This window comes from Cnephaeus nilssonii (assembly GCF_951640355.1).
Source record: "Cnephaeus nilssonii genome assembly, chromosome: 7".
In the NCBI taxonomy this organism is placed as follows: Eukaryota; Metazoa; Chordata; class Mammalia; order Chiroptera; family Vespertilionidae; genus Cnephaeus; species Cnephaeus nilssonii.
Window position 1 is genome coordinate 84057625 of NC_137078.1, and position 23426 is coordinate 84081050.

A 23426-nucleotide genomic window follows, 5' to 3' on the forward strand; every position below is an offset into this window, starting at 1 on the left:
TGACATGCAGCCGCATGCCGAGGATGAAACATTTGCTGCTCCTGAGGATGAAACATTTGCGACTAGAGTCTTGGAGTTAGTTTTTTCCTCAAAGTGACACACTACCCGAGTTATGCTCAGTTTTTTGGCAAAGTTTGACACACCAAGCTCAAAAGGTTGCCCATCACTGGGATAGAGTGTCAGCCTGCGGAATGAAGGGTCCTGGGTTTGATTTTGGTCAAGGGCACGTATCTTGGTTGCAGGTTCTCTGGCCCTGGTCGGGGTGTGTGCAGGAGGCAACCAATGTGTCTCTCTCACTTCAATGTTTTTCTCTGTCTCTCCCTCTCCCTTCCACACTCTCTAAAAATCAATGGAAAAATATCCTCGGGTAAGGATTAACAACACAAAACAAAACAAAAAGATTAACAAGGTTGAAAATCTAAAGTACAACATAGTGATTATAGCTAATAATATTGTGTCATATACTTGAATGTTGCTAAGAGAGATGTTAAATGTTCTCTCCACACACCAAAATGGTAAGCATGTGATGGGATGGAGATGGTAGCTAAACTATGGTAGTAATCATTTTGCAATTTATAAATGCGTCACATCAACAGATTGTAAACCTGAAATTTACACATTATGCATCAATTATATCTCAATAGAGCTGGGGGAAAAATCAAATTTAACCTTGCCATAGAGAGGTCTGACGTTTTCCCTCAGCTCCCAGCAAGGAATCCAGGTAGGAACAATGTAATTTAGGGTGGGGGCTGGCCACACCAGAAAGAACCACCACATGAATTGGGGGAGAGGGGGTTGGGTCACGTGGTATCAGTTGAACTAGAGACTGAAATCAACCAATCATCAATCCATCAATCATGCCTACCTAATGGAAGCCCAATCAAAACTCTGAACACTGAGGCTCAGGTGAGCTGCCCTTGGTGGTGGTGCTCCGTGCCAGGTCGCTGCTGATGGCTGCAAGGAAATGAAAGCATCCTGACTTCACGGGAGAGGACAATGGAGGCGCAGCTTCTAATGCTTCCCCAGACGCCACTCTGTACATCTTCCCTTGACTGACTTTAATCTCTGTTCTTTCCCCGTAATAAACTGTTAACTGTGGGTGTAAGAGCTTTCAATGAGCTCCATGAGTTCTTCTAGTGACTAACGGAATGGAAGGTGGTTCTGGAAACCTCTGAACTTGCAGTTGGTGTCCGAAGTGAGGGTTCTCTTATGAACTGTGTTCCCTCTAAGTTATACACTTGGGCCCTACCTGGTTTGGCTCAGTGGATAGAGTGTCGGCCTGCAGACCAAAGGGTGCTGGGTTCGATTCCGGTCAAGGGCACATACCTCAGTTGCAGGCTCCTCCCCTGTCTGGGCCCTGGTCAGGGCCTGTGCAGGAGGCAACCAATCGATGCGTTTCTCTCACATCAATATTTCTTTCTGTCTTTCCCTCTCTCTTCCACTCTATCTAAAAAAAAAAAAAAAAAAGGAAAAATATCCTCGGGTGATGATTTTAAAAATAAAATAAAAATAAACTGTACACTTGGCTAAACTCTTGCACCCTGGCACGTTGAACAAATGAGTACATGAGTGGGCTTTCCAGAACTGCTCATAGTCAAAGTCAAACAAGACTTATCCCAAACCCTGTGCAGTAGGGACTTATCATCCCTTCACAGGTAAGGAAGCTGAAGCTGAGAGAGGTCGGCAATTGGAGTCAGGCCTGCCAGACTCCAGGCTCAGGATCTGACCACCACCGATACTGTCCGCCCTACCCCCACCCCCAACCTCAAGGCCCTTCTACTCTCCCAAGCCAGGACTCACCAGCCTGGGACTCCTTGGGAAACAGACCAGAGAAAGGCTGAGGCAGACCACGTTCACAGCCCTTGAGGCCTTTCAGAGGATGGTGGGCAGATCTCAGGCCTCTTCGTGCTCAGACCGCAGCCTCCCTGACCCTACATCAGGGCTGCAAGCTCAGATGGCTTCGTGGGTGACTCAGGTGAGTCACTTAAGTGATGAAGCAGCAAGTGGAGGAGCGTGGGAACTGGAGTGGATGGAGGATGTGTTCCATGGCAAGGCACCACAATCTTTGTGAGGTTCTCGTTTTAAACACAGTGAGGGCCAAAGCAGACAAGCCTTTGGGTCTCTAGTCTGTGACCTCTGAATTCCATACCTGGGCCTTCCCACCTCTGCCACTTCACCCCCCATCATGACGGTCCTGTCCTCTCACTGCAGGGCCTCTCCCTGCAGCTCCCTGCCCCCGCCACTCTCCCACGCTCTTCACCCCACCTATTCTGCAGGTCTCAGCTTCAAAGCCATCTCTCGCGATGTTCCTCTGACCTAGCACATTCAGTAAGAAAACCCGGGCCTCTTGATTCCAGCCCAGGGCTCCTCCCCCTCGTCCTCTGCTATAAACTCTCCAGCCCTGGGCTTTCCCGTGGCTGCTCCAGAATCAACTAATATTCATTCCGGTGGTCAGTCAGTCTCTCCACTCACCCCTTAGGGAGCACCTTCTTTGTATCAGGTTCTGTTCTAAGCCCCAGGGAAACGATATACTATTAATAAGGGGAGGTTCTCACCCTCGTTGCTCTTTGGGGTAGTCAGACAATACAGTGATAATCACACACATGGATACGATCATCACATCCTATATAATAATAGCCCAGCAACCAAAACGGCGGAACGACCAGAACGACCAGAGACCAGAATGACCAGGGCCCATCACCCCGGCCGGCCGCCCCCCAGCAAGCAGTTAGGGGTGATCAGGCAGGCAGAGGTGGTTAGGGGTGATCAGGCAGGCAGGCAGAGTGCTTAGGGGCAATCAGTCAGGCAGGCAGGCAGAGTGGTTAGGGGCAATCAAGCAGGCAGGCAGAGTGCTTATGGGTGATCAGGCAGGCAGGCAAGTGGTTAGGGGTGATCAGGCAGGCAGGCAGAGTGCTTAGGGGTGATCAGGCAGGCAGGCAGAGTGGTTAGGGGCAATCAAGCAGGCAGGCAGAGTGCTTAGGGGTGATCAGGCAGGCAGGCAGAGTGGTTAGGGGCAATCAAGCAGGCAGGCAGAGTGCTTATGGGTGATCAGGCAGGCAGGCAGGTGGTTAGGGGTGATCAGGCAGGCAGGCAGAGTGGTTAGGGGCGATCAGGCAGGCAGGTGAGTGGTTAGAGGCCAGCAGTCCCAGATTGTTAGAAGGTGCAGGCCAGGCTGAGGGACACCCACCCGCCCCCATGCACAAATTTTGTGCACCGGGCCTCTAGTACAGTAATGAAGGCTATGCGGGGAAATAGAGAGTTCACCTAGAGAAATGGGGGCCCTTATTTAGACTGAGGGTCAGAGAAGACTGAGGAGTCAGGGGTTCCATCTTTCTTTTCTCTAATAAATTTCTTTCTCTGTGTATGTTTTTAATCCACCGTTGGGAATCTATGTATGTGGATTTTCAACTGCAGGTGTGTGTGTGTGTGTGTGTGTGTGTGTGTGTGTGTGTGTGTGAATGACAGGTGGTGGGAGAAAAATGATAACAGGAGCCAATGTTTGTTGAATGGTTCCTGTGCACACAGCCTGGAGCAAGGAGCTTTCATCCCTATAGCAAGCTTATTAGTACAATTGACCTTGAACCACACAGGGGTTAGAGGCATCCCCCGTGGCCTCTGAGGTTCAGCAGGATCCCGGCCACTCCCGAGCATGCTCTTCCTCATTCCCCATGGCACCTGGCCCAGAGCAGGTGCCTAGAGCAGCGGTCGCCAACCTTTCAGACCTTATGGACCACCAGTGGTCTGTGGACCACCGGTTGGCAACCGCTGGTCTAGATTATGGCAGGAAGAAGGGGAGATGGTGATGACCTGGAGGCAGGTCACAGGTGGCAGAACCTCAGGGCAGACACTGGTAAGGCCCTGAAGACAGCCCTCTCAGCCACCTCCCACGGCCCCCGCTCCACCTGACTCTGGCCTCACCACGCCTCCTCATGTGGGCACTGCTCCAGGCCTGTTTCCTGACCCCGAGAGTCTCATTGTTCAAAGCCCCTCCTTCCTCTATACCCCCCCATCCCCAGGCTCCCCGTGACCCAGAGAACACAGCCCAGGCCCCTCTGTCTGGCCCTTCTTGGTCTGGCCCCTCAGCCCGGACCTTCCATCCCCAGCCCCCACCCTGACCCCAGACGGGATAGGCACTGCACTGAGGGTGAGGGGGCAGAGAACACGGGAGGCACACACTCTGGCTTCTTTATTGGGCAAAGTCTTAGAGACTCTGTAAGGCACGGAGTCGAGGAGGGTGACGGGGCGCCCGGGGGGTGTGGTCAGGAATACCAACGCCTCAGTGCTGGGCATCCCATCATAGCGCATGCTCCCGCCCTCTGGGCAGCTCTGAGCATTTCTCTCCTCAGGTCCCCCTCCTGGGGAGCCTGGGAACAAAGGGCCCTTTTCCCCCCAAGAAGGTGAGTGTGGGTGATGGGGGACAGGGGAAAGGGAGAGGAGGTCCCATGGTCTGGGGTAGCAGAGGTGTGAGCCGAGGGGCTCGGATGTGAGCCTGAGCTCCTCATCCCTGGAGGCACTGAGAATAAGGCACTCAGCTCAGGGGCAAGTGCTGGAGGCGGGGCAGAGTCAGCCTGGCATCAGGTGGGCAGGCGGCAGGGGCTGTCTCAGCTGAAGTCCCGGTTGGGCAGGAGGAGGGGGGCTACCAGGGTCCACAGGTAGAGCAGCAGCCCGGCCCAGCTGGCACAGATCTTCACCCACACGGCGGTCCAGGTGCTGACCATCTTCTGGGTCTCACCGGGTCTGGAACACACCATCATGCCAGTGAGCCCGGCCCAGTCTTATGACCTCAGTCCTGGCCTGACCTTATGACCCAGCTGTGACTCCTGACTTCAACTCTGACTCTTATTCTGTAACTCTAGTCCCCATCTCTGGTATTTTTGACACTTGGTCTTAAGTCTCTAGACACAGCTCTTGACCTTGTACCACAGACCTGATCCTGACCTCAGTTCCAATCTTGACCTCAGTCCTAGACTAATACAGTGACCTGACTCCTGGAGCACCAGACCTTAGTCCTGACCTCTAACCTTGACCCTGACCCTCAATCCTGTAACCCCACCCCTCACCCCTGATTTTATGACCACAGTTTTGATATCTGACCTCAATGCTGACCCTGGGCCCTGTGACCACAGTCCTGGCCCCTGACCTTGTTACTCTTCTCTTAGCTCCTTGACTTGTCTTTCTGGCCCCCTAACCCCAGTTTTAATCAAATAACCAAATTTGTGACTTTATATGGCCCCAATCCCAATTCTTGACTCCATTAGTCCTATTCTAACCCTGTGACTTTGATTCTGACATCCACACCCTAATCCTAACCCTCCAACCGTGAGTCCTAGGTCTGACCCCACAATCCAAATTACCACACCAACCTGTAGCCCAGTCTGCCCTGCACAGGCCGAGCCCCACCTCCCGTGATCTCCGCTTTTCAGTGGAGGTACCAGGAGCTGAGCCGTCTAAGGCACTGGCAGGGGAACTGGGTCACGGATGGGGCAGGCTCCATGGAGGGTCCTGGAGAGATGCCTCCATGCCCGTCTTGAGCAGGTTTTCCTAACCCTCAGGGAGGGGCTCGGGGAGGAGAGCTGTGTGACCAGGCTCCGCGGGCTCTGCCATGCCCGGCCAGGCTGCACGCACCTGTACCAGTTGGTGAGCGTCATCATGATGTGCAGGGAGGCGAGCACCAGGCAGAAGTGGAAGAAGGAGTAGCTGTAGGTGACGCCGTCCTGCTCGTTGTCGAAGGCCTGGCCTGCCGCCTGCTGCTGCGGCGTGCCCTCCAGGATGGGCGGGCACTCCTCAGTCCGCATCAGACTGTTCACCTGCCGGTGGTTCGAGGAGCGCACACTGCAGGGGAGGGAGGAGGTGGGCAGGCGGGCAGTGCCAGGGGGCCTCATGCGCCACGGCACTGGTCATAACAACGGGCATGATGGTCCCAGAGCCTTGAGGGCCCGGGATCTGGTGCTTAGGTCCTGGGACCAGGAGTTAACAAACTGCTTTGATTCTCAACTCGGCCCCCACCCGCTGTGTGAACTTGGGCAAGGCACCCCTCTCCGAGCCTCTGATTCCTTGTCTATAAAATCAGGGACAGCAGTACCCCCCTCACAGTGATGCTGGGAGGATGGAATGGAATGATGGTGTAAAGTCCCTAGCACTGTTCCTGGTACAACATAAATAAATAAACTGCCTCTATTATTCTGGTGGTTGAGTTGCCACTTCCCTTAACATGTATTGAGCACTTAGTGCTGCAAAGCATCATACCAGGTCCTACATCTATTAGTAATGTTAATAATTAACCATGCTCACTTGCTATTGAGTTTGTTTTCCTTTTATTAGTTTTAGGTAAGTGGCTTCACCAATTACCTCCCCTTTCTTCATGTTTATAATTTTAAAAATAATAATAGTCATGGTTTTTCGGTCATTGCTTTTCTATAATGAGGTCTTGATGTTTTTAACAGTAATACTAGTCTGAGACACATAGACAATTTTGAAAATCTAATGGTATTTTGGGAAAAAAGCGAAAGGAGACCTGGATTCCAGCCACACCTCAAACTGAGGTCACCCCTTGCTGAGCTGCAGCTGGCCGCCCCGCCAACAAACTGCACACAAACGCCCACATGGGGGGGATCTAGCTGGGGTGAAAGCCATCATGGTCCCTGCTTCCTGGCTGCTTATGCTTTTTTGCTTCCTGTGTGTGTTTTCTTTTTCATTAATGCTTTTAAAATATATATATATATATATGTCTTTACTGATTTCAGAGAGGAAGGGAGAGAGAGATAGAAACATCAATGATGAGAGAGAATCACTGATCGGCTGCCTCCTGCATGCCTCTCTACTGGGCGGGGCACGTGCCCTGACTGGGAATCAAACCCTAACCTCCTGGTTCATAGGTCGCTGCTCAACAGCTGAACCACGTTGGCCAGGCACTTCCTGTGTTTTGAGAGCTAAGAACACAGCCTCCATGGTTCTCAGAGGTGCTGTGCAGTGACCTCAGGCCAGGGAGGCATGAGTGTGAGAAGCCTGAGGAAGCCAGGTGCCCGGATGGGCTGGGGAGGGAGTGTGCTCAAGCCCCACGGCCACTGTGTGCTCACAGCCTCAGACAAGTGGCTGCCCAACACGGAGTCTCTGGTTCCTCTAAAATGGACGTGACAGGCCCTGGCTGGTTTGGCTCAGTGCATAAAGCGTTGGCCTGCGGACTGAAGAGTCCCGGGTTCGATTCCGGTCAGGGGCACATGCCTGGGTTGCAGACTCAATCCCCAGTGGGGGTGTGCAGGAGGCAGCCAATCGATGATTCCCTCTCATCATTGATGTTTCTATCTCGCTCTCCCTCTCCCTCTCTGAAATCAATAAAAAATATCTATTTTTTTAAAAAATGGACGTGACAGGGGCCTTTCCAGATTAGAAAAGGAATCAAATGAGGTGACAAAGATGTTTGTAAACTGCCCAAACGTGACTCGGAGAAAATGTTCTGAAAGAGGGCTTTGTGAAACGGCCTCAGAAAGTTCTAGCCCGGGGCCTGGCGGAGGTGTGGCCCAGAGGTTGCCTCCAGGGAGGAAAGGGCAGGCACAGAAAGTGGCGCCTGGAGAAACGCTGGCCCGGCGGAGTCTGCCAGATTCCGGGTAAACACAGCTACACTTGAGCTCACCATCTAGTGACTCGTACAAAACAGCCACCCAGCTGTGCAAATGTTCCAAGTTATTGGTAATAATAGCAAACACTTATTTGGTGCCTGTTACTTGCCAAGTTCTTTTCTAAGTGCCTTCTACATATTAACTCACCTATAACCCTACAACAATCTACTGAGGTAGGTACTATTTTTTTTTCTATTTTCCAGGTAAGGAAACTGAGGCACAGAAAGGTTAAGTGACTCTTCCGAAATCACACTGCTAGTCAGTGCCAGTGCCAGGCTCTAACGCAGGCGGTCTTTAAAACAAGTTGTCATGTGATCTTAAGTAGGAGCTGCTCCCCCTCAGTGAGACTGTGGGGTCCCAGCCACCCTGGGCCTTAGAGGTTAGCATTACCCTTTTACTGAGGAGGAAACGGAAGCTCAGGAAGGGAAAGCCACTTACCCCGAGGCCACAGCAGGTGAGTGACAGATGGACCCACTGGCCCAGTCCAGGCTCCTTCCCTGACCCCACAGTTGCCTGCAACCAACTGAGCTGGCACATAGCAGCCCCGTGTGCAGGAAAGGGCCCGGGGCCAGGAGGCAGGGTTCAGCCCCGCCTCGGCTGCCAGTCACACTGTGCCCTCTGAGGGACTCAGTTTCCCCACCAGCACAGTGCAAGGGCTGGACATGCTGCCTCCAGCCTGGTGTCTCGGCTCCCACATCCCCCCCTCTCTTCCAGCTCTGGGCCCCCCAGTCATGATCCCTCCCCAGAACCCAGACCCCTGCCCTACCTGATGAACAAGGTGCACAGGATGAAGACGATGAGACCCACGATGCTCGGCGCGTCCCACCACTGGGTCACGTAGCCCTCAGGGCCTGCCAGGATCGTCCCATTGTCCAGGGATGTCAGCAGGTGGGGGTTGCATTTCTGGTCTGGGGATAGGAGCATGGTCACCCTCAGCCCATGCAGGCCAGGTCTGAGGAGCCCGTTAGCCCTGAGGATGGGCAGAGAGCCAACCCAAATGGACAGACAGACTCGGAACCCACCATCCAAGTCCCAGCGTCAGATAGCACTTAGCAGACAAAACGACAAACAGCTCCAGGAACAGATGGGGTCCTCCCACTTTCCTGCAAGACTAAGCCTCAGACTGGGCTTGGGCTGGGATGTCCCTGTCACCTGTAAGGGTCCCCAGCCCCCCCTGCTCCCCCCCCGCAGAGGGCCTTACTAGCCTAAGAACAAGACCAGGTCTCCTCAAACCCAGGCCCAGACTCACCGGGGACATTGGACAGAGCCAACCAGGTGATGAACATGGTGTACAGCGTGATGACGGAGGCCTGCAGCAGACCCGAGTTGGGCTGGGCGTCCTGGTAAGAGCAGTTCATCAGTGTGAGCCCAGTCAGACCTGGGGACACCCCACCCCCACTCACCCACTCACACTCCACCAGGGAACCTCAGAAACCCTCACCACCCTAGGGCCATCCACCCCACACCACCCAAGCCACCCACCACTTACCTAGCCCACCCAAAGGTAGAGTCCTAATTCTTTCTCCTAACAGATCACACCCTTACTCCCCTGCTGAGAACCCTTCAAGGGTGGTGTCCCTGCACACTCTGAATCAAAGCCCTCCCTGGTCGGTCCCACCTTCATCTCCACCTGGTCCCCCTGCCCTGCTCCTTCCTGCTGATGACACCCCAGCCACTGTGGCCTCCGCGCTGAAGCCCAGAGAGGGTGCCCTCTCCCACCTCAGGGCCTTTGTACTCCCTGCGCCCCCTCCCTGACATCTTCCTTCCCGGATCTCGGCATGGGCAGCCCCCCTTTAGCTTTCAGGCCTCGGCTCAAACAGGACGCAACAAGGCCCTGAAAAGCCCCGCCTACAGCAACCCTGGCCCTGCCTACCTTCTAACCCACTACCCGTTTACTTCCCTCATAGCACTCAGCCAAAACGACCTTACTTTGCCTGGTCTGTTGCTTATTCTTTCCCACCCTTTACCACACACACGCCTGAAAATACGAATCTCAGCTCTGTAACTAACGGCACAGGCTCTGGAGCCAGTCTGCCTGGGTTCAAATCCCAGCTTCACCCCTAATAGCCGTGTGACCTCAGGCAAGTGTCTTTATTCCTCCAAGCCTCTGTTTCTTTACCTGTAAAGTGGGGACAATGCTGGTACAAGGACTAAATGACCTGACAGATGGCATTAACTGTTTGCTATTATAATTTTTCTTCCTCCTCTTCCTCACAGCCGTATCCCCAACATCTAGAAGGGCGCCTGATACACAGTAAGTGCCCAGGAGGTATTTGCTGCATGAATACTCATTGCTGTGTGACCTGGGACAGAGGCACCACCCACTCTGGGCTTCAGTTTTCTCAATGGGAAATGGAGGCTCTGACCAGAAAGTTCCCAAACGACCCCTAAAAACTACCTAAGCTACCTTTGGATCCCCTGGTGGGCTGAGGTCCCAAATTGGGAAGTACCACTGGACTCAGAAGGCTTTTTTTCTGAAGAACCAACAATTACTAGGGAACCCCCATTCATTATCCCGGACAGTCTGCGATTAGAAACTGGAATTGCACCTCCTAACACTACTTCTAAGAATCATTGCTCAGTGATGTTCTCCCAATTTACATAAAAACAATGACAATGGGAATAATGATAACAATAGCCAATGCCTGATGTGTGTCCCTATGCCAGGCACTGTTCTGTGTGTTCACAACAATGATCTCAACCCTCCACATAGTAGGTATTATTATCCCCGATTTATATTTGAGAAGAGAGAGGCACAGAGAGGTTAAGGCACTTTCCCAAAGACACCTAAAATGTAGATGTGAGAGCCAAGACTAACCCAGGGAGGCTGACTGGGAAGCCCAAACTCTTAGCCCACGGCTCTGTGACCAGCAGCCCTACCCAGGATGCCAAATTCCCACAAGACATCCCACACACCAGCGGGCCTGGCTTCCGGCCGGGCAGAGCCTGGCAAGCTCACCTGGACCTTGGGCAGGACGGAGATGATGGAGACGCAGACACAGAGGGTGAGGTTGAGGCTGATGAAGACCTTGCCCTCGTAGCAGGCATCGGGCTCAGTGTAGTAGACGAAGAGCAGGGCCACGGCCACAATAGACAGCGAGTAGAAGAGGAAGGTGAAGAAGAAGAGGCCTGGGCAGGAGGGCAGCAAGCAGGGGGTCAGGAGGCACAGCGACCCCCACTCCCTCCAGGGGGCTTGTTGAGCCAGCCTCCACTTCGTCATCCAAGGAATGACATCAGTGTCCCCTAAACTTCCATCACTCACCGACACCTTTGTGAGTTTTGGCCCCATCCTGAACTAAAATGATTCACTTTCCATAAATAAAGTAATCATAAAAATAAATACAATGACTACTCTCAACAATAAAGATTTTTTAAAATAATAATAATAAAATAAGTAAATACAAGGAATACAAAACGATTGTTTAAAAAGTGAACTAGGTCCAGCCAGTGTGGTTCAGTGGTTGAGCATCGACCCATGAACCAGAAGTTCACGGTTCCATTCCGTCAGGGCACATGCCCAGGTTGCAGGCTGAGTCCCCAGTGGGGAGCGTGCAGGAGGCAGCCGATCGATTACTCTCTTTCATCATCTCTCTCTCTCTCTCTCTCTCTCTCTCTCTCTCTCTCTCTCTCTCCCTTCCTCTCTGAAATGAATAAAAACTTTTTTTTAAGTGAACGATATGTGTGGGATCTGCTGCCGCCTGCTCTGGCTGCCAGAGAGACAGCAAGTTCAGAGAGGCCTGAAAACCAACCAGCGCCTCGGTGAGCCTTTCTTTCTGATGGATTGAACGGGGACCCTTTCGGCCACTGGGTGTCAAAGACCAGGTGGTACTTGAAGTTTCAGGAACCGCTGAACTAGGCCCTCCGAGGCCTCCCCAGTTCCTCTCCCCGCCGATCCGCTGAAGTTGCCCTGGGATCGGCTGCCCACACACACACACCCTTCCCTCCCTCTGCCTTGCGCAGACCAATTCCTGCACCAAGGCAGGGGCTGCTCGCGATGCCCTCCAGGCATTCATCGAGCTTCAAAGACCCCTGATTCCCCCGAGAGGCCGGCCTTGGCACTGACCTGCATACCAGGCGCGGGAGTCGCACTCCTCGGCCTTGCCCAGCCATTGCTGGTTCCAGGAGTGTGCAAAGTCGATGAGCAGCACCAGCTGGATGAGGATGAAGAGGAAGGAGCCCACGACACCGAAGTAGAACCAGACTGGATGGGGAGAGGGGAGTGAGGCGAGCCAGTCTGACCCTGGGCAGAAGCCTGGGAGCCAGGGCCCCTGACCCACCCGGCTCCCTGGGATTCCTGGGGCAAGCACAGTCCCGTGGGCTCCCTCTCACACACATGTATTCATTCAACAATCATTTGTGCCAAGCCCTGCACTGGGACTCTGAGATAAAGCAAAGCCCCTGCTCTCAGAGAGCCCCTAGCCATGCACCGAGACAGGGTGGCAGGGCATGGGTCAGGGTTAGGCAGGTACCTCCGTCCCCCTGTCCCCAAAGTTGCCCAAGAGCCATACGGCCACGGACCATAGCGCTGTCTCCTGACTAGGAGCCGAGGACCCAGTCAGCAGTCTGTGTGCCAGGGCACAGAGCAGCCCCACCAGCGCTCCTCCCACTGGGGACCCCACAACCCCCTGGTGGCCTCCAACCCCCTCACCAAGACGCTTACCGTTGGAGAAGGAGCCATCGGGGATGTAGAAGGCGCCCACGGTGATGCCCACAAAGATCAGGAACTTAAAGAACCAGAACCTACAGGGTGGGGATTAGGACAGACAGGACAGTGGAGCAGGGTTAGAGGGACAGGCCTGGCCCCCAGAAGCTCACCCCCCAAAAACAGGTACTGGGAGAGGTGAAGAGGGGCTTTCTCGTGGTCTGATGGGCACAGGAAATCTGTCCTGGCCCTAGAAAAAGCCCCAAGGGGCAGAGGGAAGGGCCAAGTAGGGGTAGGGGGTCGGTCACCCAAGTTCTGGCCCCAGCTGCCTCACTAAATGCTGTGTGGCCTTAGCATGCTGCTGCCCTTTCTGAGCTTAATTTCCTCATCTGAGAAACGGGAAACACTAAATGAGCTGCCTTCGGTGCTGTAGGGTCTGGAGATATCTGGAGACAGGCAGGGGACGGGGCACCACTGCGGGAGGGACCCGACGGGGTGCAAGGCCCCCCCCCCCCAGCACTCACCCGTTCTGGAAGGCAGCCCGGGGGTCCCGGCTGCTGCGCACGTAGATCATGAGCAAGGTGAAGAGGAAGAAAAAGGCTGCTGTAGCGAAGCACATGCGGTAGACGGCGCGGTGGCCGAGCAGGGAGCCACAGTCGATGTGGCTCTGCATGATGACGCTGTTCCCGGGCCCCTCATCACACACCCAGGGCAGCTGTGGAGACAGACAGTGCCGCGTGACGGCCCCACCCTCCCTGGGGCTGATTCTGCCAAGGCCTGCCCTGAGGAGGCCCTCCTAGCAGGGGCGGGGCCAGGAGGGAGGCCCTCCCAGCAGGGGCGGGGCCAGGAGGGAGGCCCTCCCAGCAGGGGCGGGGCCAGGAGGGAGGCCCTCCCAGCAGGGGCGGGGCCAGGAGGAGGCCCTCCCAGCAGGGGCGGGGCCAAGACAGGAGCTGAGCCCCCCACTGCCATCCTCATAGCTACCCATGCCTGAGGCTGAAGTCCTAGGTATACCCACCCCCACACACAGACGGTCCAGTTATGGTCCAGTTACGTCTTGTTACTCTCTGTTTATTTCCCTGTCATCCTGCCCACAGCCTCAGGAACGCATGGTGCTGTCTAAACGAGGATTTCCCAAAATGCCCTCCACCCACCACCTACACCAGATTCCCTGAGATTCTTCTGGAAACGGAGACTCTGAGGGTCTCCTACAGGACTGGCGTCTCTAAGGTGGCTCTGAGACTGCATTTCCCGCTCCCCCGGAATTCATACCTGTGTACACACTCAAGTGTCACACCACTGGCCTAACACTTGGATGAAGGGAAGAATTGGGACCCCCAAAATGGGCTTGCACATTAAAGAGGGGAGAGCTTGCCGGGGCCAGTGTCTTAGGGGCAATAATGATTAATATGATTTTCCAAGGAGACCGTGGCTTACGAGAACCAGTTATCCCCATGTGAGGCTCAAACCCTCCTTCCCACTTGAAGAAACGCCCGGGACACACCTGCCCACCTCTTCTTGGTCAGCTGGGACCCCAAGCCTGGTCCCGTAGCAGCAGGTCCCCCAGGCTGCTCCCTGGGCACACCCAGACTCCCTCCGCCTCCCCCGGGCTGCTCACCTTGTGGAGCTGGCTCTCCACGCCAGGGCTCAGCATGATGAGGGACACGAGCACCCCCAGGAAGAGGAAGAACGTGAAGATGAGGCGGCTGATGGTGGAGTTGCGGCTGGAGGGGCAGCAGCCACACAGGATGCAGGGGGCAGAGCCACAGAGGCAGGAGGCCTGCGGGGAGGGCAGGACAGCACCCTTATCTCCGCCTCCTCTCCCCGCCGTGCCCGAGCACACAGCACCCACCACCGCCCCTCCGATGCCTCCAGATCCGCACCGAGCCCGCCTGTGCAACCCCGGCAAGTGTGATCCTACGTAATGTCCAAGCCTGAGGGGGAGGCTGAGGAAACCAAGCTTGGAAGAGGCCGGGTCACACACGGCCACACAGCCAGCAAGGAAAAGGACCCATTCAAACCTCAGGTGCTACCGTGGCTTCGGAGAGAGAGAGCTGTGTCACACTGGGTCTTACTTGGGGGGAGGCAGAGGAGTAAAAAATCAAATGTTTAAAAATCCAGAAGTCTAGCTCCATCCCTGACTAGCTATGTGACCTTACACAGCTCATTCAACCCCTCTGAACTGCAGTGTCCTCCTCGACAAAGCAGGATCGGAAGGGCACCTGCTTCTCACGTGGCAGTTGTCAGAATGCGATACAAGTTTCCTTTCCTCGTTTCGGTTTCCTCCGGTTTCCTCCGTAGGACTTACTATCATCTGTTAAGATTCAGAGTTTACTTACCGTATTTTCTGGCGTATAAGACGACTGGGCGTATAGAAGATTTTCCTGGGTTAAAAAGTCATCTTATACGCAGGAAAATATGGTATGTTTGCCTGCCTCCCATGTCTAGCCTGTACGCTCCCTCACGGCAGGAATTTTTGTCTTTTTTGCTCGCTGTGGTATTCCCAGAAAGCGGAACAGTGCCCGGCACGTAGTAGGAGCTCGGTGACCATCTGGGGAAAGAATGTAACGTGTCTGGTGTAGCACCAGACACATATGAAGACCCGAGGAAACAGCAAGCACGTGGTAAACACCTGCTGAATGAATGGAATGAAGCCCCGTGAGGAGCTGGGATTTCCTACTCTGGGGCTGACGGAAATCATTTAGGGGCTGGGGATGCCACGCCATTCACAGGCGGTGCCCCAAAGAGCCTCAGCCCTCCCGGAGCTGGGTCTACCTGCCGAGCCTTTGCGGAAGTTTATCTTCCCCCCCAGCAGCCCAGCTCCTCAGCCAGGTACTTCCGAGTCCAGAAGGCAGAGCCCCGCCTTTGTGGAGTTTCCAATGATCAACAGATCACTACACCGTGGGGGTAAGTGCTAAGAAGAAAACGTGTCCTAACCGGGTTGGCTCAGTGGATAGAGCGTCAGCTTGCGGACTGAAGGGTCCCAGGTTCGATTCCAGTCAAGGGCATGTACCTTGGTTGCGGGCACATCCCCAGTGGGGGGTGTGCAGGAAGCAGCTGATTGATGTTTCTCTCTCAACAATGTTTCTAACTCTCTGTCCCTCTCCCTTCCTCTCTGTAAAAAATCAATAAAATATATTTTTTTAAAAAAACTTGCCAGGAGTCTTACAGTAAGTGGCTAGCACTGCTGAGCTTCCAGTCAGAATAGTGCTAGCTTCCCTCGATGAAGAGTTCCTCAGTCCCAGGCACTGTGGGAAGCACCTTATCTACATCAAACCCACTGACACTATAATGTATGTGTAAATGGGGAAACTGAGACTCAGAGAGGAAACAAGACCAAGGTCACAGAGCAAGTAAGCTCAGGAGCTGGGGTTCGGCTCAGGTTTATCTGCAACAAGGGCTCACGAACTTATGATTTTATGATGGCAGCCTGGTTTAATTTCAAAAGACTCCAGTGATGACAGCAATCCCGCCGGTGCCAGAGAAAACCAAGGGAGGTCAACAGGAACTGACCTCAGGAACCAGTGCCCAAGTGCCCAGGGCAGGGCCCGGCTCCGTCTTGTTGCCATTTCAACTTAAAACATTTGAGATGCAAGAAAAGCCGCCCCAATGCAGTTGGGGAGCCTGGCCTTTCAATTCACTCTGTTGTTTTTTTTTGGAGATCAAAATCCGGGTGTACCTGAAACCTCAGGATTCCCTGAGCCAGCCAGTGGCCAGAGAGACCAGGTCAGGGAGAGAAAAACTCACGCCAGCCGCACCCCCCCACCCCCCATCCATCTGCTTCAGAAGCAGCCTTGAAACATTCATGCTCTCTGCCAGTCCGCCACCCGTGGGCATCTCTCCCACAAGAGCCTCTTCCTACAGAAGTGCCAGCCGTGGGAGGAAGGGCAGACGCGCACACCTCCGCACACTCGGAAGTCCATTGTGGCACCTGTTCACGCCAGGAAAATAACAGGGGAAACTGAAAAGAAATGCTCAGCAATACGTCATGGCACTCCCCAAGAGGGCTATCTCTGCTAAAGGGAGCAGGTGGGGAGGCACTACTTAAATGGGTCCATGTAACTAAATATAATTAAGTTATACCTCAATGAAGTTGGTTTTATTATTTAAAAATAAAAATGTTTAATTAAGGGGGGGATACCTAAAATAGGCGCACAGCTTTAGGTTTTATGAGGTTATTAGAGTCTAGAGAGATTGCAAGTGACCTCAATGCCCAGGGGCCAGTGGTGGCCCATTTGCTGCATGGACGCTATAGAGACAGGAAAGATGAAAGTCACTAGGCTGCAGAGCAGCCTGGGCTAAGGGTTATGATGCAATGGGCGAGGCCCAGGCCACCATAAAACTTCCCCCACGAAGGTTACAGCTCCCACCCCCACCAAGCGCACCCAGGGCAAAGGCAGCAACAGGAAAGCACTAGAACACCGGCCTTAGCACCAGCCAGGGTCCCTGAGTGGAGACTACGAAGCCCCGGGTCTTAGCGTCTTCCAGTTGGAGGCTGCCTGGCATTCGACCAATCCAGCCTCTGATGCGGACTCAGCAGTGGACTGGCTCTCCTCGGCTGCTCGCACACTGTCCCTGACAAGGAGCTCCCCACCGCCCCAGGCAAGCTCGACAGCCCGGGAGCTCTCCGTGGTTTGGCACGGCGGAAAGAGGCTGACACCGAGTCATTCACATTCTCCCGGCCGGCGGCTGTCGCTAGAGCCAGGGACACAGGTTCTTAGAACCATTCCCGGGGCGCTGGCTGGGTAGAGTAGGTAGCTGAGGGTGGGGGGCACAGTTTAGAGCTGTTTTGTTTAAAACAAACTGGCCCCCCACTTCTGAGTGTTATTCAAAGATCTGAGAGCAGGGACTCGGACAGATACCTGTACACCCATGTTCACAGCAGCATTACTCACAACAGCCAAAAGGCGGAAGCAACCCGTCGACTGCTGACCCATACAATGGAACATTATTCAGCCTGAAAAAGGAATCGCATTCTCATACATGTTTCAACATGGATGAACCTTAAGGACATTATGCTACGTCAAGTAAGCCAATTACAAAAATACAAACACATAGGATCCCGCTCATATGAGGTACCTAGAGAAGGCAAATGCATAGAGACAGAAAGTAGGATGGTGCTTACCAGGAACTGGGGGTAGTGGGGGGAGGAATTACTGTTTAGTGGGTAAGGAGTTTCAGTTCGGGGGAAGATGAAAAAGTTCTGGAGATGGATGGTGGTGATGCTTGCACAATGTGAAGGGTACTTAATGTCACTGAACTGTACACTTAAAATGGTACAAATGGTACATTTCACCTTATGTATGTTTTACTATAGTGAAGAAAAAAAAAAAAGGAGGGGACAGAGAGGTTTCAAGGAACAGTAGTAAGTTAGCCAAGTGAGGAAGGAGAAGGTATTCCTACACAGGGAATAACATGTGCAAAGCTAAGAGAAACGCTGTGTTTTCAGGGTAGCTGGGCAATAAAAGAAGCTAACATGGTGATAGAGGTGATGGCCAGGGTCCCGCAGGCCATGCCCAGGAGTCTGGGTTGTATCCTGCAGGCAAAGGGGAACCATTGCTAAAGAATAAGAGCAGCATCAGATTTGCATTTTAGTTTTGGGGTTTGTTGTTGTTGTTAATCCTTACCTGAGGATATTTTTCCTTTGATTTTTAGAGAGAGCGGAAGAGAGGGAGAGAAACAGAGAGAGACACATGGATTGGTTGCCTCCCGCCTGTGTCCCGACCAGGGCCAGGGATTGAGCCTGCAATCCAGATACATGTCCTTGCCCTTGATCGGAATCGAACCCGGGACCCTTTGGTCCACGGGCCAACATGATATCCACTGAGCCAAGCTGGCTAGGGCCAGGTTTGCACTTTAGAGCTGTCACTTGGCCACAGAATGGAAGGCAGATCAAGGGAGTGGAGTGCAGTGTCTCTGGGAACAGAGCGGGAGAGTCAGGGGTTGTTCTCAATAATGCAGAGAACTGAGACCAAGGAAAAGTCAGACTCTGGAATTCATTGTGTGCGTTAGCCAATAATATTTACTCCTGACAATACCACTCACTGATTCATCGGGGTTGTATTTAGCAAATGCCCGTTTTAATACTCACCATGTTTCTTTATTTTTTTAATATATTTTATTGATTTTTTACAGAGAGGAAGGGAGAGGGAGAGTTAGAAACATAGGTGAGAGAGAAGCATCAATCAGCTGCCTCCTGCACACCCCCTACTGGGGATGTGCCTGCAACCAAGGTACATGCCCTTGACCGGAATCGAACCTGGGACCCTTGAGTCTGCAGGCCGACGCTCTATCCACTGAGCCAAACCGTTAGGGCCTTACCATGTTTCTTAAAATAAGCCTCCTTGAAGACTAAAACAATATTAAATAGTAAAATTTACATTATCTATTTTACCATAATTAAATAAAAAACTGGTCCCAGCAAGGATGGGATCCACTTTGGAGATGTGAATGAGCCAGCCTAGAACTAGACAGAACACAGGGAGAAGAGGTCAGCCCCAAGCTACTCAAGCACAATTACTTCTCCCCCCGCCGCCCCCTGCAGTGCTGAGAATAGAGGGCTCTGCCACCAACTTGCAGCATGACCTTAGACAAGTCTCTTTCCCCCACCATGGGACTCAGTTTCTTCATTCATAAAATGGGCTCCTGGGCAGGATAGGCAAGTGGCTCAGAGCCCAGGCCCTATGGTCAGGCAGCCCTGGGTTCTACCCATCTCATCACTTCCTTGAATGTGGTCTAAAGCAAGTTACCACCCTGGGGTGTTCACAGAGTGGCCGCTACAAGCCAGCTCCATGCTAAAGATGGCGGCCTGTTTATCTCAGCCCCATGTAATACTCACCAAGTGCTGAGAGGCAGGTACCATGGTTCTCCCACTTTACAGACAAGGAGAGAGAGGAAGTGACTGCCCACGGTCCAGTAGCTGAGAAGAGGCCAAGCCAGGATCTCAGTCCAACCAGTCTGACCCAAAGGCCTTTCACACGCCCTCGCACAGAGAAGAGAAGGCGCTCCCTAAACACATATTTACTCACCATCCACCTATCGTGCGCTGGCTTGCCTGGTGATTCCCACCCTCTGCGGGCCCATCTCACTTCCTGCAGGCCAGGACTCAGCTCCAGCCGAGAGAACCATGGTGGGGAGCTGCAAATGCCTCACCCTCACGATGGAAGGGTAGAGAAGTCTTCCCCACCAACCCACTCCCGCTAAGGATGCCTGAAAACCCGCTGCGGGAACTTCACTCGGCCGGGCACATCTCCATTGAAACAGGTTGTTACTGGTTCCAGTAGTAACCAACTGCACAATGTAATACTGTGTGGCAGAACAGACACAGCGTAAACTTTACTATTTTAATACTTTTTGTCTTCAACGAGCTGGTAATTTGCCTTAAGAATCAGGATGGATATTAAAATGGATATCTAACAAATACAACCCTACTGATGTCGATCAATGAGTGGTATTGTCAGAAGGAATAAATATTGGCTAAAGCACACAATGAGAATTCTAGAATCTGCCTTTTCCTCGGTATCAGTTCTCTGGATTCATCTTCCCCCTCTGATCCAGTTTCCTCGTCTGTGAAATGGGAATGATATGAACTGCCTCATTGATCACTGTGAGCGTTACATGGAAGGATGTGTATCAGCCCTGGCTGGTGGGGCTCAGCTGGTTGGAGTGTCATCCCACGCACCACAAGGTTATCAGTTCCATTCCCAGTCAGGGCACATAGCTAGGTTGCAGGTTTGATGCCTGGTCAGGGCAGGTAGGAGAGGCAACCTATCGGTGTTTCTCTCACATTGATGTTTCTCTCTCTCTCTCTCTCTCTCTCTCTCTCTCTCTCTCTCTCTCTCTTCCTTCTTCTCTCTCTCTAAAATCAATAAAAGATGGAAAGAAAGAATGAAAGAACAAAAGGATATATATCAAGTGCTCACTACAGTGCTGGGCCTGTGCCACCACCAGACAGCTCTGGGCAGTGAGTGCTGGGCCTAGGATAAGGATGTGGTAAGTGGTAGCTGCTGTTGGTATCCTTATTTGTAAAACAGGATAACTATGTCACAGGGCTGAGGGGGGACCAACGAAATGGCATGAGTGAGGAGCGCAGCACAGTGCCTGGCACGCAGTAGGTGTGCAGCAAATGTCAGAGGTCAGAACCCCCAAGGGAGGCCACAGAAAGGAGGTTCCTTGCAGATAGTTGATGCTCACTAAGTGAAACTCTCTATTCTAGCTGGGCAGCCCTGTCCCTCAGGCAGCTAGGACAGGAGAAGTCTGGATTACAAATCAGGTTTTAATCCTCCCCATCCTTTCACTGTGCAACCTTAGGCAAGTCAGCTGCCCCTCTGTGCTGCCGTCTCCTCTGGAGGAGGCCTGTCAGGTGCCTTCTGGTCTCAGCGTAGTAGAATTCCATGACTCAGGACCAGCACGCAGCTCCAGAGGAAATCTCCACCCACCTTTCCAAGAAGATAGTAACCAGAGCTCCCATTTTGAGCACGCACTAGATGCCAGGATTGGGCGGGGCACTTTTTAATCTTTCCAACAGGCTAGGAGAGAAAGGCACAGGAGATTGGCAGGTCTCCCCTCAACATCCTGTACCCCCAGCCAGATGGAAACCTGGTCAACTCCTAGGAAACCCCTCTCGGCATCAGGAAGCAAACTCTTCCTGGCCAGGGACCCAGCCCAAACCTTGATTTCATAAGAGGGGAGGGATTTCAGGGACCAGCTCTAGATTCCTCCTCCTGGGTGTGCACGGGCGCGCACTTCACAGATGGGGAAATGGAGGCCCAGAGAGGACAAGAGACTGTCCAGGGACCCACTCTACAGCTATCGTTCTCCAAAAAAATGGCCATAAAGTAAATCTCTAGATCCTCCAGCTCCTGCCCCTACACCCCCACCCTAACACACACACATGTACGCACGAACACACACACACACACACACACACACACACACACACACACACACACACACACCAGGGACAAAGGAAAGCAAGTCCCGAGATTCAGCAGCCACCAGACCCCCAGGCCCCCCCTATTCCTCTCTGCTCCTCTTTGTGTGGGGCAGAGGGGGAGGGGAATGCCTGAATGAACCTCGGATTTAATGAGGGGAACAGGAAAAGAGGGGGGAGCTAGGAAAAGGAGCAGGGGTCTGGCTGAAGCTCCTCCCCTAGGCTGGCTGCAGCCCCCAAACTGAGGCGGGCTGGCCCCCAGGTCCCTGAGCCCAGGCGACCAGGTCCTCCTTCCCCCACACACACCCTAACCTCCCTCAGTTCTTGGGTCTTCTAGCCCGGAGTTGGGCCCGGGGAGGCAACCCGAGCAGACTCAGCCGGTATTTTAGAAAGGCAGACAGGGGCTTCCTGCCCACTCCCCATCCCGCTCTGGGGCCCAGAGGGGAGGGGCTGGGCGCCTTGGAGGAGTGCCAGGAGTTAGCTTGAGCCAGACTGAATGTGCAGAGACAAGGGCACACTGGACAGGCGGACAGACGGACAGACTCTGAACTGTAGACAATGACAGCTGGAGAAGCCACAGACGGACAAAGACAGTCGGACAAACGAACGGGCCGAGACAAATAGCAGATAAATACGAATGAACAAACGGAGGCCGACGGGCAGGGGCGGACAGACCGAGGGAGAGACTGCAGAGGGACAGAGGACCCAGGGCAGAGAGGGCCAGGGGCCGGGCAGGGCACACAGAGTCCGAGCGTCCGGGACACAGCCCGCGAAACGCGCGCCTGGAGGACGTCTCCGAGTCGGGCGCGGTGGGGCCGCAGCACCCAGCCCCACCCCAGCCCCGAGCCTCAGTCTCCCCAGTTCCCGGAGGAGCCCGCGGAGAGCACTCCCCTCCCCCGCCCCGGCGCGCCCCACCCCTCCCCCGCGGTCACCCGAGGCCCGGACTGCAGCTGTCTCGGTAGCCCGGGGCCAGGGCTGGGGTGGGAGGGGGGCAGGGGAGAGAAACCGAGGGACAGGGGGACCCGGGGCGAGGAGGCGGGGTGCGGATCCAGAAAGACAAGTTTGGAGGAAGGCAAAGGGAGAAACTGTTCGGAGGAAGAAAACAGGACAAAAGTGGCCGGCGGCGCGCGGCGGGCGCCGGGCTGGGACTCACGCAGCTGAGCAGGGAGCAGGCGCCCAGGCAGGCCCCCATGACGGCGGCGGCGGGTCGGGGGCGCGAAGGGGTGCGAAGGGGCGCGAAGGGGCGCGGGATCCGGTCCGGCTCCGGGTGCCGCGGCCTGGCCCCGCCCCGGGCCCAATGGCCCCGCCCCGGCCCCGCCCCGCCCCACCTGGCAAAGCCGCCCACGGCTTTCCGGTGCGCTCCGGGCCTGCGGGCCTCACCTAGGCAGGTGCGCCCGGCGGAACCCGTGGGGAACGTGGGTGGAGCGGTGCTTCCCGCGGCTGCGCGAGCCGGGCAACCGGACCGGACTCGGGCGGGAGCTCGTGCCCTGGTCCCAAGTGAGGGTTTGGAAATACTGAGGCCTGGGTTCGAATCCGGACGAGGCCACCGTGTGACCTCACAGCACTGGCCCCCTGCAGGGGTCAGAGGCCAAGAGGTGGTCACCTCGGATTCCTCCGCGCTTGGCGCAGAGCCTCTCAGCCCAACACATAGGCGTGGAAGGATGAATGATCGGATAGAGAAACAGACAAGTCACGTAACCTCTCCGAGCCTCACCTTTTCCATCTGTAAAGTTAGGGTACCTACCTCAGCTGTTAGATGCTTGACAGATGGGAGCTCCCTGTTTCACCTAAGACCCTGGGCTTGCACCCTGTCAGCTGCCCTTCCCCCGAGCCACCTGTCCCTCAATCTCTACTGAGTCCTTGACGCCACACGCCAACATGCCCCCAGAGCCACCCTGTTCAGCGGCTCATCCCCCCGAAAGATGCCCAAACCCTGGCCCCCAGCTAAGGAGGTCAGAGGGGGCCGGGGGTCACATTCCTGGCAGACTGTCAGTCCCAAAGGGGTAGGTGGAAGGGGCGCAGAAACGGGCTCTGAATTACTCAAGGGTCACCCTCCCGCCCTCTCCTCACTCAACCCTAGACGGGATCATGTTAGGAAAGGAAACCTAGACGCCACGCAGATGGCCCCAGGGCTAAAGATCCCGCCTGGCTGCATCCCTGGGTGATTCACGGCGCCAGCTTCGCCATTCACCGTGCCAGGGCCCCACACACATTCCCTACACTTTCCCTGCTCCAGGCC

At 54.3% G+C, this 23426-nt stretch overlaps 1 protein-coding gene across 1 annotated transcript; it reads right to left on the bottom strand.

Annotated features, from left to right (window-relative positions):
* Window positions 1–4168: 4168 nt before the first annotated feature.
* SERINC2 (serine incorporator 2) lies at window positions 4169–22483 on the bottom strand. The gene is made up of 10 exons (XM_079776211.1): window positions 22341–22483; window positions 13874–14035; window positions 12783–12973; window positions 12277–12356; window positions 11680–11817; window positions 10576–10745; window positions 8866–8956; window positions 8383–8524; window positions 5626–5832; window positions 4169–4737 (listed from the first exon to the last, which is right to left on the bottom strand). Exons 1-10 carry the CDS (start codon window positions 22377–22379, stop codon window positions 4602–4604), a joined length of 1356 nt encoding a protein of 451 aa, XP_079632337.1. The 5' UTR covers window positions 22380–22483; the 3' UTR covers window positions 4169–4601.
* Window positions 22484–23426: the final 943 nt, after the last annotated feature.